The sequence below is a fragment of the Equus quagga genome, chromosome 17, assembly GCF_021613505.1.
Source record: "Equus quagga isolate Etosha38 chromosome 17, UCLA_HA_Equagga_1.0, whole genome shotgun sequence".
NCBI lineage: Eukaryota > Metazoa > Chordata > Mammalia > Perissodactyla > Equidae > Equus > Equus quagga.
In genome coordinates, this window is record NC_060283.1 from 45,661,000 (window position 1) to 45,674,911 (window position 13,912).

At 37.7% G+C, this 13,912-nt stretch overlaps 1 protein-coding gene across 4 annotated transcripts in view; it reads left to right on the forward strand.

Moving 5' to 3' along the window:
- The window catches only part of DOCK10 (dedicator of cytokinesis 10), a 262,527-nt gene that overhangs the window by 129,628 nt on the left and 118,987 nt on the right, over nt 1-13,912 (forward strand). For all 4 annotated transcript variants that reach the window (XM_046644370.1, XM_046644368.1, XM_046644369.1 and 1 more), the window contains exon 4: nt 12,238-12,320. In XM_046644370.1, coding sequence (XP_046500326.1) covers nt 12,238-12,320 — 83 coding nt within the window. The remainder of the gene's footprint in view (nt 1-12,237; nt 12,321-13,912) is intronic.

Consider the following 13,912-nt stretch of genomic DNA (forward strand, 5'->3'; position numbering starts at 1 on the left):
GTATTAAAAAATGCACATCAACCTCATAACATTGGTTACCTCACAAGTTTGGAATTATAGGGGGAAGGGAGAGATTAATTTTCAATTTATATATTGTTCTGGTGTTACAAATTAATTTTTGTCATTAAAAAATATTTTGGAAAAAGTTAGTTAGGACATATCTTAAAATACTGCCCAAACTGGAAGCAACCCTAGTCTATCTCCTAAAATAGTCTCCAAAAGTTAAAATCCAACTTTATTCTTCAAGTCACTAGGTAGTCACCTTAGAGACTATATCAGATTCTTTTTTATTGTTATTATTTTAATTGGATAGTGAAAATATATGAAGTGATCAAAATCTCACCTGTGTTTTGCTTTATGATTCTATCAGCTAGGCTTGTCTGCCCATCATAGAGGCCAATTAAGTTCATCCAACACAGTCCATTCTTAATCATTTGTAATGTAATTACTATGGATTTATAAATGTTTCCATGATTTTAGAGACTTTTCATTTCGTGGTCTTTCACCTCTTTCTGGGTGTAAGGGTATTTGTATGTTTCCAGGTTTGCAGCAACCTCCTTTAGACTGTGAAAAGTTGCTCTCACATGAACCAGGGGTTCTTAGCTCTCCGCTCTGGGTCTCTAGTACCTGAGGCTTTCAAGGCCTGGGATTTGGTTCCAGCCTGCCTCAGCTCTTGCCTCTTAAGATCTGCTCATTGTCTTGCCTGGTTTGTAGGGCAATCAGCTCAAATCCTATGTCCTACATCCCAGGACCACGTCAGAAACCCCACCTCCAATCTCTGGATGCAACCAAGGTGTCGAGTTTAGCGACTTTCCCATGGGCAGGATGGCCTGAAAAGCAGATCAACGCAGTAGTGGAGACTTCTAAGGATAGTTCAGGGTTCTTAGAGGCCTTTGGTTTGGTTTGTGCTTTCAGGAGCTTCTGCACCACAACTTCAAGTGGCCAGATTGATCCCTTTATTTCTATAGTTCTCTGAGAATGTCAACTTCAGCTGAGAACGGGTTGACCACAGAATTTGCCTTTGTCTTGCCATTTCTCCTGAGGAGAAATTCCTCACCTTCCCCTTCGTTCCTACCTTAGTCTTCTTTCAACTACCTGCAGCCTGGGATAATTCCTGCTCTTCTCACCTCCAGCCTCAATTTCTCCTAAGCACTACTCCAAGAGAAGTCAAGTACACTGCCTTTTGCCTTAGATCCCAGATATCTGCCAAACTTTGATTTTACAAAGCTCAGGACAGAGCATTTGGCTCAGCAACATGAATGAATCTTCTTGTCGTGTTTTTCCCAACTGCACAGATCTAAAGTCAAAAAAGAAAAAAGAAGAAGAGGATGAAGCCCGGGAAGAACCTATTTTATTCTCTGCTAATTTTTCTGTATCACTAGCAGTGAAAACTCCCGTAGTTGTGCTTGGTGTTAAGGATGGAGATAAAGTAAAACCTATGCCTTATAGGATAAGAGGGAGAGAAACCCAGTTACAAACATCACTTGATGATAATGGAACATGAATAGTCAAGCCCGGAGACAGTAGATAAAAAGAAAGGGGTCACTGGAGAGCTGGGTTAAGACTGAGAAATGACCCCAGAGAATTATGCTGGCAAAAAGTCTTGACCCCAGTAGCTAATAGCTGCTAACCTTTATTGACTGCTTACTTTGTGCCAGATATGCTTCTAAGCCCTTTCTTTAATTGCCGTAATTACAAACATACATTTCATCATTATCCTCACCACCTTTTAATGATGAGGATACTTTCATAGAAAGATTAAGAAACATGTCGAGCATCACACAGTTGGGAATAGAGAGATCCAGCATCCGGACCCATGCCCGTCCAGCCCCTGGCCTCTTAGCCAGGATGCTGACTGCCCATATGGTGTTTTGCTATAGCAGCCCTCTGGAAGGAACACTTCTCTCAGTGTTTGCCCTAAAAACCCCGCTGTAGTTTTGTCTAGGTAACTCTGATGCACATAGTTAGTGGACCACACTCTGAGAAACATTGGCTGGACTTTTAAAACCAGACTAAGCCAGCGCTGAAATGAATTCATTGACATTTGTAGAGTTCTGTAGAAACACATTTCCCTTACAGCAGCTACTGCGCTGCACTAAGCAACCTTTTGGGTCCACCTTGTGCTAAATTGCCCTCTGGCTCCCCACAGGGTGGCAAGGACCAATACCCTGGTTGCTAGGCAGCGGATTGGCATGACTCGAGTTTGAACACATCCAGTTCAATACCAATTTTGAGCTCTCTCTCACTTCACTCTACTCTGACAACACTCAGCCTCTTGTGAAAGGCAGTGGCGTTCCTTTTTTTAAAAAATCTTGAATGACTTCATATTTTTAATGGGAATTTAAATAAAATGAATGGTCTCTCACTTTTCTATGTTATCTGTTATTAATACTCTTCCCCGTCTATTAAATATAAGGTTAACTATTCCCCACACAAGAGCATAGGCTTATTTCACATTCACTAAAGCACTTCACAGTTACATTAAATTAACATCAAGCCATAGGTGAGCAACATTGTACATATACGTGTATTTTTGAGCACCCAGTGTTACAGGCATTACTACCTCATTTTACAGCCTAGAAAGCAGGTCCTAAGTGATTAACTAACTTGCCCAAATTCATACCGAACCGGAATTAAGGCCCTCATCTCTCTGACCCCATGCCCCACGCTTTAACCATTTTACTACCACCGACCCTTTAAGAAATTCCTTTAAACCATGGGTTTAATAGCCTGACCTGATGAGGATATTTCCACTGTTCACAAGCTATTACATCCTTCATTTTGACAAACATTTAACCTTTCTGCCTCACTTTCTGCATCTTTAAATAGGGATGTTAGCAATCCCAATGCAGTCTTTCTCAAAATAAACTTAGCAATGGTATGAAAACACTTGGGAAATAACAATTGGAGATCAAGTTCTTTATCTGATCCTCATAAGTAGCTTAAAATCAACATCTATCATCGTAAGAAAAATCAAACACTCCTATGATAAACAAGCGCCACTCCCTCCCACTAGGGGTTGGGGAGCAATTAAAGAGATCTATAAATAGGATGCAGACTTCTTAAGCAAAACTTCTAGAGCAAAGTTTTCATTTTAATATACACAAAAACATAATATAAAGCCAGAAGCTCAGAACACTAATTAAAACTAAACTCTTGGATTGGTCTGTCTTAACAAAGAAGATGAGAGAGCAAAGAACTGAGAATGATACGGTGGCCCATCAGGGAGCCAGGTTAATTTCAAAGTTTGAAGTAAATAATAATGATCATAAAGGTCAGAGTAACACCCTGTTTAGCCCTTAAATTTCTCCTCTCAATCCCCTGCTTAATTATCAGATTATTTTTTCTCTTGTCCTAGAGGTAAATACAAATTCAGTGGCTTAAACAAGCTGCTCCTTTAGATACACACAGAAACTGCTACTCCCAATTCAGTTGGATGGAGTTAATTTCCCTATCTTTATAAAGGATTAAATTCTTTATATACAAAGTTTCTCTCCGATTGATATACTGTTACTATGGATCACATGCAAAGTGCATGCAATAAAGGACCTTGTCTAGTCCATGAAAGACTGGACTGGGTTTGTTTTCAACAACAGTTATCACTTACTAAGCTGTTGATACCCAGTGGATGTCACACAGTCCTCACCTTCAAGGAGCTCACCGCCAGGCAGGAAGTAACAGACCTATGATCAGATTTTTGCAGTACAACTGACAAGTACCCCTGGAATATTACTATAAAATAGAGAAACAAGGTCAGGTTCCCATGTTATAAAAAAATAACTGCAGGCAGACCAGAGAATGGATTGGTTGGCTTGGGGGGGATGAGTAAGACTGAAGAGAAGTTGGACAGATAGGAGACTATGTGTTTTAATAGTCCAGCTGGGTTAAAGACCTATATACTAACATGGCAGCATGATTGTGGCGACAGTAAAGAGCTATCAAGGAGATGGAATTGACAGAAGTTGGTGACCGAAAAAAAAAATGAAGGAGAGGAATATGTTGGCAATGACCCCCACATTTCTGGCTTTGGCTATTCACTAGATAGTTGTGCTGGTAATTTAAATAAGCTGCCCAGAAGACAGCAAAGATAGCTTGAACAGGGATGGTGGAACCAAATAAGATAATGTCACTGGCCAACATGCAGAGAGAGATGTCCCAGAAGGAGATAAATACATAGGCCTCAACACAGGAGGAGGGGATGGGCAGTTGCTCTGGATTCAAAAGTTGAGGCTTTGAGCCTAGAAGAGCTTGCCCAGGAATTTCACAGGGCTGGGCTGGAGCTGAGAGGCCGGTCCCTTCGTGCACTCCCACTTACAGGGCTGGTAAAGAGGTCCCTGCAAAGGAGGTAGAAATAGAGTGGACAGGGAGGTAGGAAGAGAACAAGGAGAAATTGATTTCTCAGAATCAAAAAAGAGTCAAGAGTGAGAGTGAGTCAATGGTATAAAATGCCAAAAAGGTGTCAAGATAAAGGCCAACTGGATTTAAAAATTCAGAGTCACTGATCTTTCTTTAACAGAGCAGCTTCAGAAGCTGTGAGCACAACCTGATTACAATAGGTTAAACTCTGAAGAGATGTGGGATGTATCTTACCAAACAAGGTGTTGGTATATTATTCTCTCTTTACCTGCAAGGCTCTTTGATTGTAAACCCAATAAAAATATTGGAACTCTTCAGGCAGAATACTCTATGCATACCAAAGTTTAAAATAGTTCAGTAGGCTGTTAAATTATGTACCAAAATATTCCCTAATTATTTAAGAAGTAACATTTTGTAAACAAGAAAATCAATATGATCAAATGAGTATAATACTGAAAATGAAATTTCTTCCTCTTCCTCTTCCACCACTTGGACCCGGACAAATGGCATCCAACCTAGTTCAAGAGAAAATTATAAGTATTCAAGGTAGAAGCTACATCATGTTGACAAATAAAAGAGAGATTCAGCAACTTGAGTCCCAGACATAGCAAAGAAAATTATGAGGAGAGGGGTATTGGTGATGATTTCAAATGTAGTTCCTGCTGCCCATTTTTGTTAATGGAAAGAAATATATCTAACTGGAATGAAACGTACCTTGTCTGAAGAAAACACAGGAATTTAATTTCTTTTACAATTAAAATGATTTTATGTGCTTCATGTTCCGTTTTGGACTGCATATTGTGTACATTGATAAAGAAACCATTCTTTTAAGCAAATGCCTTTGTACATTATACAAATTGTTTGAATCTCATAAGTAAAATAATGTGCACTCAAACTTACCCAGAAATAAGAATAAGTCTTTCAATAAATGATTCAGGAGGGTGTTTTTTTGCATCTATGAATAAATTAAGTAAAAATGAATACTGTTTTCTGATTATGAATCGTTGGGCCCCAAATGAATGATTCTAACTCATTCATTTAGACTGAAGCACAGTAAGCATGGTTTTTCTCACTCTACATGCACAATTTAAACTACTGGAAGATACTGGAGAAAATTCAACTATAAAAATCTCTCCAGATTAAAAAAAGAAGTTACAATCCTTTCCTAATAAAATTTGTGCAAATACAAAGATTGTTGTTTTTGTTTTGAAGAATGTGGCTCTTAATTCACCAATGAAGGTCTTCATGGAGGACTTTTCACTTCAAGTATACTTTTTAAAAGTAAATTTACAAGTAATGTGGTATTTATTATGCTAGTTTAAGGATTTAAGGGAAAAATGATCTCAAAATCTTTATTGGCCTATATTTCTCCTGCTCATATTTATATGTATGATTTTATTTCTATCATGGCCAGAACAAAATGGATCACCTAATTTTTTTTTACACTAAATATATAACACTAAAGATAATAAACATATGAAAGTTGACTAAGGTAAATTCAAACGCATTTATTTTTTAGTGGCATTAGGATAAAATGTATGTGGAAAACACTGATGAAAACAAAATGATTTTGTGTTTCACATTAATGAACCTGAAGAAATTTATTTTCTAGTCACCAAAATCCCTAGAGTAATAGCCTTGTTTCCAGATATGCAAAACTCTTCTAATTCTGAATTGGCCTCCTCTTCTCCACAATAAAAATGGTGCTGTAATGTTTGGTGCTAAATGAAAGAAAATACAGAAGTACGAGTCAGAGACACTGGAGCGGAAGACTCAAGACGAACCCATTTTAAATTTGAACCTAAAATTTCAGTTGCATTGAGCTACAACCCAGATTTTATGCCTTACATGAGAAAAAATGATTAGATCATAATATTACCAAGCTTTTTTAGTACCATCCACTGTTGATGTCCTGACAGATTACTTGTGAGATCTACCTGTGAAATTAGAGGGATGGTCCCAGGTCAGGCACAGGTGTGATTTACGAAAGTCTAATTTTACAGTTTGTTCAGCTGCCTTAATACAACACATTATGAAAAGACAAACCAAATATTATGATTCAATTTAGAATCAACAAAGATAAAGGGAAATATTGGCAACAGATGTTAGATCAGGGCCTATCTTCCTCACACACACAAAAAAAGAATACATAGTGTGATCCAATTAAAGAAAAAAAATGTTTTCAGTGCCTTTTCTCTTTTTCTCTAAAATATCGAAGTATTGAGTAACCACATGTTCTGGTTTGCAGGAATAGTCTCATGATCTACCTGTTGACCTGGCTAATAGCATCTTCTTTCACTTGTGTCTCAGTGTGGACAATAAGTTATCCAGCTACCCTTTCAATTCATAACTTGCCTAAATTCACTTAATTTCATGATGCTTAATTTTCAACATTCATCCAACGCCATAATTCTGAACTTTATAAAGAATGGCATGAATATGAAAATTACCACCATCATTTTACAAATCCAGAATTAATCCTAGTGATGACTAACAGCCAAAATGAACACCCTTTGTGGTTGCATAAATCTTTCTGGCAAGAAAGTATCATGTAATTAAATAAACCTCTATAGCCAGAAAGAAAAATAATTTTACATCTAAAAAGCCATCTGTAACCTGCTTATTACTCTGTAGCCAGAATCTAATAATCAGCCCTTTTAAGAGATGGACAAATTATGTTGCCAAACCCAAATTGCTGTTTGAGGTGTGTAACATGATTTGAATTGATTCTGATAATTCTCTAAAGAGGAGAGGAAAGGGAAAAAAGTGAAATATTCTCTTTACAGTGTTTTAGAGTGCCCTTTACAATTGCCCAATCTTTTCTAAAACGTTTAGATTTTTAGAACTTCCAAAGTGTCCTGTTTAGTTATTTCTAAAGGAAAAAGGGTATAGAAGATTCATTCATTCAACAAGTATATATTGAATACCCACTATAACTAAAACCCGATGCTGGAGTGGATGTGCACCCTGCTGTTTTAAAAGGCTGTGTCTATTTAAGTGAGAACTGGAGGGTAATCCCAGTTACCAGAGTCCACTGGATGAAGCTAGGACCCTAGTGCTTTCAGTTCTTAGGCAAACAGCACAACAAGGACCGAGCCACATTGTCACTCAAGTATAATGATGGGTTTCAGGGCCCCCTCTAGAGATTCTGATTCAGTTACTCTCTTGTGGAACCTAGGAACATGCATTTTAATCAGCAACCCCAAATAATTCATGGACACAACACAATTCAGGAAACACTATCCTAATGTCATGGAAACCTTCGACCATGTTGACTTTGCTCAGCTTCGTTTGCATCTAAACATAGAACAGGCAGAGAAGGCAAGGATAAAGACTGAACAAGCAAATATAATAAATGAATAAAATGTGAATCAGGGCATTGCTGTTGGAAAAACTAACCAGCCCAGCAAACTTTTGCTGGACATTCACAGTTGTCACTTTTGAAGTAGACTGTGGCAGCATCGCTTTTAAAGGAAAGAGGAGTTGGTATTATAGGAAACTAGTGCTGTGGGCTAGGTAGTTAGTAAGGGAAAATGGAGCCTGTGCCTTATGGTAACAAGAAGAGTTGTAGCTTGTGACTTTGAATTTGCAACAGGTCATTTCAGCTTCATTTGGGGACAAAGAGGAGTTGTAGTCATAATTATAATAGTTCTTAATGATCTTCTTAGAGTGACTGTGTGGGCTGGAACAAAGAATAGAGAACAATTTTCTATCGTAACATTTCCAAAATGCCATAACTATGTAGGAGAAACGTTCATGTGTTTGTAAAATGCACTGGCTTTCTCAGAATCAGAGAAATCGCAAATTTAGAAGGATTCTTAAGGGTCATGTTGTCTAACCCTAATCTTCATCCACCCACCACCAGATACATAAAGCGTAACAAACAAATTCAGAAGGAATTTGGCTAAAACAGAACTCTTTGATAATCAGAGCTAATATATCTGTCCAAAACTATATTTTTATAAATCAAGAAAGAGGTTGTTATTATCAACTATTGTGAATGTGAATTATAGATTGAGTCAAACTTGCTGGGAAAACTGATTTTTTTTAAAGCAAGTATTTATTAAGTACTTACCCTGTGCTAGGTGCTTTACAGGAATTTTCTTATTTGATCCTAAGGAAGTTGGTATTCTTTAGGCAGATAAAGAAATTTAGAGATATTAAGTTACTTAATCGGGATCCCAAAGCTAATACCAAGTTCAAAACTAGGTCTGTCTGACTCCAAGACAAAAACAGAAACACCAAACGAAACATCTGGAATGATGGTCAGATGTGCTAAAAAAAGAAAAAGTCTGTAATCATCAAACACTTCATAAATTAGCTGAACGGACTTTCAGAGTCAGACAAATCCAGGTTGAAATCCTGCTTCTCTCCTATGTGGGGTCTTGAACAAACATCTGAGGCTCTCCCTGCCTCTGAGATCTATAAAAGGGGAATAATAAAATCTCATGAGTGTCTGTTGATTATATATAAAGATTGTAAGATTATTACATCTGTAAATTATTGTAAGATTGTATGTAAAAAAATTGTAAGATTTTATGCACCTAGCAGTACAGTATCTGACAAGCGCTTGCCATTCCAAAAAAAAGAGAGAGAGTTCTTTACTAAACTGTACTAAAATAAGAAAGTACCACTTTGATCTTTGGTCAGTTGAACTCAGAATTAACATATCTCAGATTCGCTTACGCCTGTGGCTTATTGTGAATATCGTGTGTAATATGCCTGAGAATACATCTTTATCATGGGTAAACGTAGATACTATCCATAGGAAGAAAGGGCAATGAGTAAATCAATGTATCTTTGTCCCATTAAAACTTCCAGATTAGGAAGTGTATAGATAGATATTATGGTACAAAAATTTCTAATCCAGTCTAATATTCTGAATGTTCAATAGCTAAATCTGAGATCCTAATAAATAAAATGATTTGACCAAAATCATGTTGGAAGTCAGTACTAGTTCCAGAAGAAGAATAAAGGTCTGTTGCTCCTGGTTCAGTGGTGGACCCTCCATTTGTATTTTTCTTATAAAGAATACGGATTGGTTTGGCAATGTTTTATCAAGACTCTTCAAAATATTCTGAGTACTCCATCCTAAGAAAATAATCCAAAATGGGATGGACTTAGGGGAAGATGGAAGGACCAAATGCATGAGGAAAAATCCTGAAGCATGTTTTTCTACAATGGCGCAAAATTTGACGTAGCCATAATAACTGCTAACTCTGTCCTTTTCTATAAGTCTTTGCTCAAATGTCATCTTCTTCTCTGTAATACCCACCCTAACCATTCTACTTAAATTGGCCCACTTTCTCCAACTCTATCCATCCACCTTTCTGTGCTTTATTTTTAATGACATTGACCTTTTTTTAATATATTGCACAATTTACTCATTTTTATGTTTATTGACCAGCTCTTCCCAAGGGCACAAGTTTCAAGAGGGCATGAATTTTTGTCCCGTATTCACTGATGTATTCGCATCACCTACAGCATCACCGGGCACACAGTAAGGGTTCAGTAATGTCTGTTGAATGAATTAATGAATGAAGGATCTCTAAGACAGGGAGACAGTTAGTAAATTAGGGTATGATATTTTATTCTACTTATTTAAAGTGGTCATAAAATTTAGAAAGCAAATGTAAAAATCTCTAGAATATACCATTAAGTGAATAAACAACATTCAAATTCAAATATATACTTGAAGGGGAACTACATAAAACTATGTACCAGAAAAAAGGATTGAAAGAGAATGCAATAGGAAGTGAGTTTTATGCTTTTTGTTTTCCATTTGAAAATATGTTTTATTTTATTTGAGCATTACAGCAAGATATAGAGAAAGGAAAGTAAGTGAGAAGGATGAGAAAGAACTATAATCAGAATGTTCTGTCTCCACGGTGTGGGATGCCAACAACCTACGTGTTCCTTGCCTGAATCCCCAGCATCTTTAGGATAAAGAAGATGTGGTGTATATATATATATATGTGTGTGTGTGTGTGTGTGTGTGTTTGTGTATATATACATACAATGGAATACTACTCAGCCATAAAAAAGATGAACTCATGCCATTTGTGACAAGATGGATGGACCTTGAGGGTATTATGCTAAGTGAAATGTCAGACAAAGACAAATACCATTTGATTTCACTCATATGTAGAAGATAAACAAACACATGGATAAGAACAGATTAGTGGTTACCAGAGGGGAAGTCGGGGTACAAAAGGGGTAAAGAGGCACACGTGTATGGTGACTGATGGAAACTGGACTGTTGGTGGTGAGCATGATGCAGTCTATACAGAAGCCGAAATATAATGTACACCTGAAATTTACCCAATGTGCCCTCAATAAAATAATGAAAAAATAATAAAATAAAATAAAATAAAATGAAGAAAGAACTTTTTAACCAAGCAGCATATTAGGTCTCAGTTTTCCTCTTATTTCCAGAAACATGTGATTTGCAGAATTGGCTCAAAGTTAAGAAATTTAACTTTAGCTAAATATTCAGTTCTGTTCACATTCCTCTTCTCTGTCCCTTCCAGTCGTTACAGATCTCCTGAAGTCCCTTTTACTGTTCTTATCTATGTCTGTCTTGTTGCTGTTTGTTTTTAAACTCTTCTTACGTTCTCTCTGCCACCATCCTCCTACTCCCATCTTTGTCCCAGTCTCACACACTGTTTAGCCTTGGGTCCCCGGTTTGTGTGTGGGTGCTTCCCTGAACAAACAAAGCTACGGTGCTGAGAAAGTTCAAGGCCAGAAAGATCCACAGCAGCTGTGGGCTCCTAACCCCTCCCCGTTCTCCCTGTCCTTCGCGTGCATCCTGAGCCAGGTGCAGGCACCGTGTGTTCTCCACCAACCTTTGCACATCGCCCTCTGGGCCCATCCCTCCCACGTTCTGTTTCCGCAAAGACGGTGCCAGTGCTTTCTTTGCAGCAACATTTCTGCATCTTGAATTATACTCTTACAAAGAGATCTTGCCTGTCCCCTTCTTGGTTACAAAGATAATCACAGGTCTTTATTTCCTATGTTGCAGTAAGTTTATTTCTCATTTTTTCCACTAGTGCTAGAGGACAAGATCTCCTTAGATTCCTAATGTTAGCTGTTGAATCCCCAGATTCATGTAATTTTACAATCAAAAAGAATCTTAAAAGCCAGGTAGTGAAATCCCCATTACCACTCCACGATCAGTACAGTGCTAGGAGCATAGTAGGTGTTTGGGAAATATTTTGCCATCAGTAAATACTGTAAAATCAGCCACCATGTGCCACTTTAAGATTATTATTTTGTATTATTAACTTTGTTTTTAAAAAAGTTTTTGGTCATCTTTTATTCACATATATTTATAAAATCGATGAATAATCAGGGAGAAGGTTGGACCTTAGAAGGCAAAGAGGTAAAACTGGAAAAATGATTTCAACTTCACAATGGGGTTGACATAAAGAGGAAAAGGAAAGTTACTGATGCAAAAACAAGAAGAAATGGCTAAAATTATGATTAAAGGATTACATATAAATAATAAAGTCTTTAACTACTGAAAAGTGTTAAATAATGGAAGGGGTGCCAAGGAAAGCTGAAAAATGGCAACACTTGATGTTAGCAACATATCTGGTGTGATTCACTGCATGATTAAATTAGGCTTTCCTTGATGGAGTAAAATAGAATAAATATGTTAAGTGGTTTCTCCCCCAAGAGTCTGGGAAAAGTTAGATTTCCATTTCGCTGGAAAATGGGGAATAATTATAATGAGCAAGCCCCTTACCTACCTTAAAATCATTAACATATATACCTTAACACCACTCCAGAGATTATGAGACTGTATGCATGGTACTTTTGGCCAGCACAGCTGATTTTTTTAATGATAATATTTTAATTGTCACCTTTTTTTTCTTTCAGGCTTGTAAATTTTACAGTTCCCAGTGGTATGTCGTAAACTACAAATATGAACATTATTCTGGAGACATCCGACAGTTACCCCGGTAAGAACCTATTACGAGTACTCCTTGTGTTCTTCCATATGTAAAATATGTCCTCTGTTTAATTTCTGCCATTGTTCATGAATATATGTACATTAATCTAGTGTCAAGGTATATTTTACAAAATTTAAAAATGAGTCACAACAGAAGATTTTGTTCAACAGTCTATTGGGGGTGAGATATGTATATATACTCACTTAGCTTTTGAACAATGTTTTAAAGTATCATGATATCATTCTTTTGTGAGCTATCCTTTTGGTAGCGGATAGAAGAGGATTAGAAAAGTATAATTTGGACCAAAAAATTTTTCTGATCGTATGCTGTATGTAGCATTCAGGTTTCCCGCTGGTTTCATGTATTTGCATGCTGGGATATCAAAATAAACAAGCTCCGCAGAAGTGATGTATGTCTAAGAAGAGCAAAAAGGGAAAAATAGATAATTTTTTTTCTGGACTCTGGGGAGATAAAGCCTTTAGGACAAGGTGACTTTGTTCTGCACCTACTCAAATGTCACCTTCACAGAGAAGCTCACCTGACCTGAACTAAAGCAGTGATTTATTCTGCGTCTGTGTCCCCCACTAAAGAAATAACCCCCAAAGGGCAGGGACTTTTCCTTGCAGAATCCCCTACAGGCTTAGGAGAATGCCTAGCGCATAGTGGGTATGCAATAATTACTTAATGAATAAGTAATCTGAGTGCATGGCAAATTTTAAGCGTAATATTCGCGGATTTAGGATTACAGTTGCTCAAAGAACTGTGATAAACTGGAACACATTGGTTCATCCATCTAAAATGATGCAAATAATCCAGAAAAACGCTTAGAACAATCAAACGTTAAGTTTTTATTAACGCTCTCCTCACGTGAAACATTGAAATGATACGTTGCATCTAACTCTTTAGTAGACACATGGTTCCGATTTGGGCACCACTTTCCAAGATTTCCCGTGTCCCCAGAAACATCTTTTCCAGATGTGGATAGCTGGAAGTGCTGCTTCAGCTCCTGAATGCAGAATTTGAAGGAAGACTTGTGGAATAGCTCTGAGACGGTGACATTTGAGCTCAGATCTGAAGGAACAGTGGCCACCAGCTTTGTGATCTTGGAAAAAGGGCTCCCAGAGGAAACAGCAAGGGCAGCGGCCCTGAGGTGGGAACCAGCAGGGTCACTTGAGCAGAATGATAATCAGGAAGGCTGGAACTGAGGCTTGAAAGGGAGCAGTGAGATGAAACCGTGGAACTGGGCGGCGGACCTTCTGGGATACGGTCCCGGATAAGAGCATGGATTTTATCCTCATTGCAACAGAAACCTGTGGAAATTTTAACCTAGAGTGTGGCGTGATCTGCTTTACCTCTTGAAAAGATCATTTGATCTACTCTATGGAGAATGGGATTGTAGTGATGAGAATGGAAAAACAAAGAGGGAAAGAGGCCATTTATTTTGGGGTTGCACTACTGTAAAGAGCACAACAATGTTCCTCCGAAACAACAAATCTTTTTTCAAAACAGTGAACATTTACTTTTAGCAAATCTTTGAACAGACCTTTAACCTCTGGGCACTCTTAAGAGAGAACCTCCTGTAACTTCGCTTTGGGAAGGTC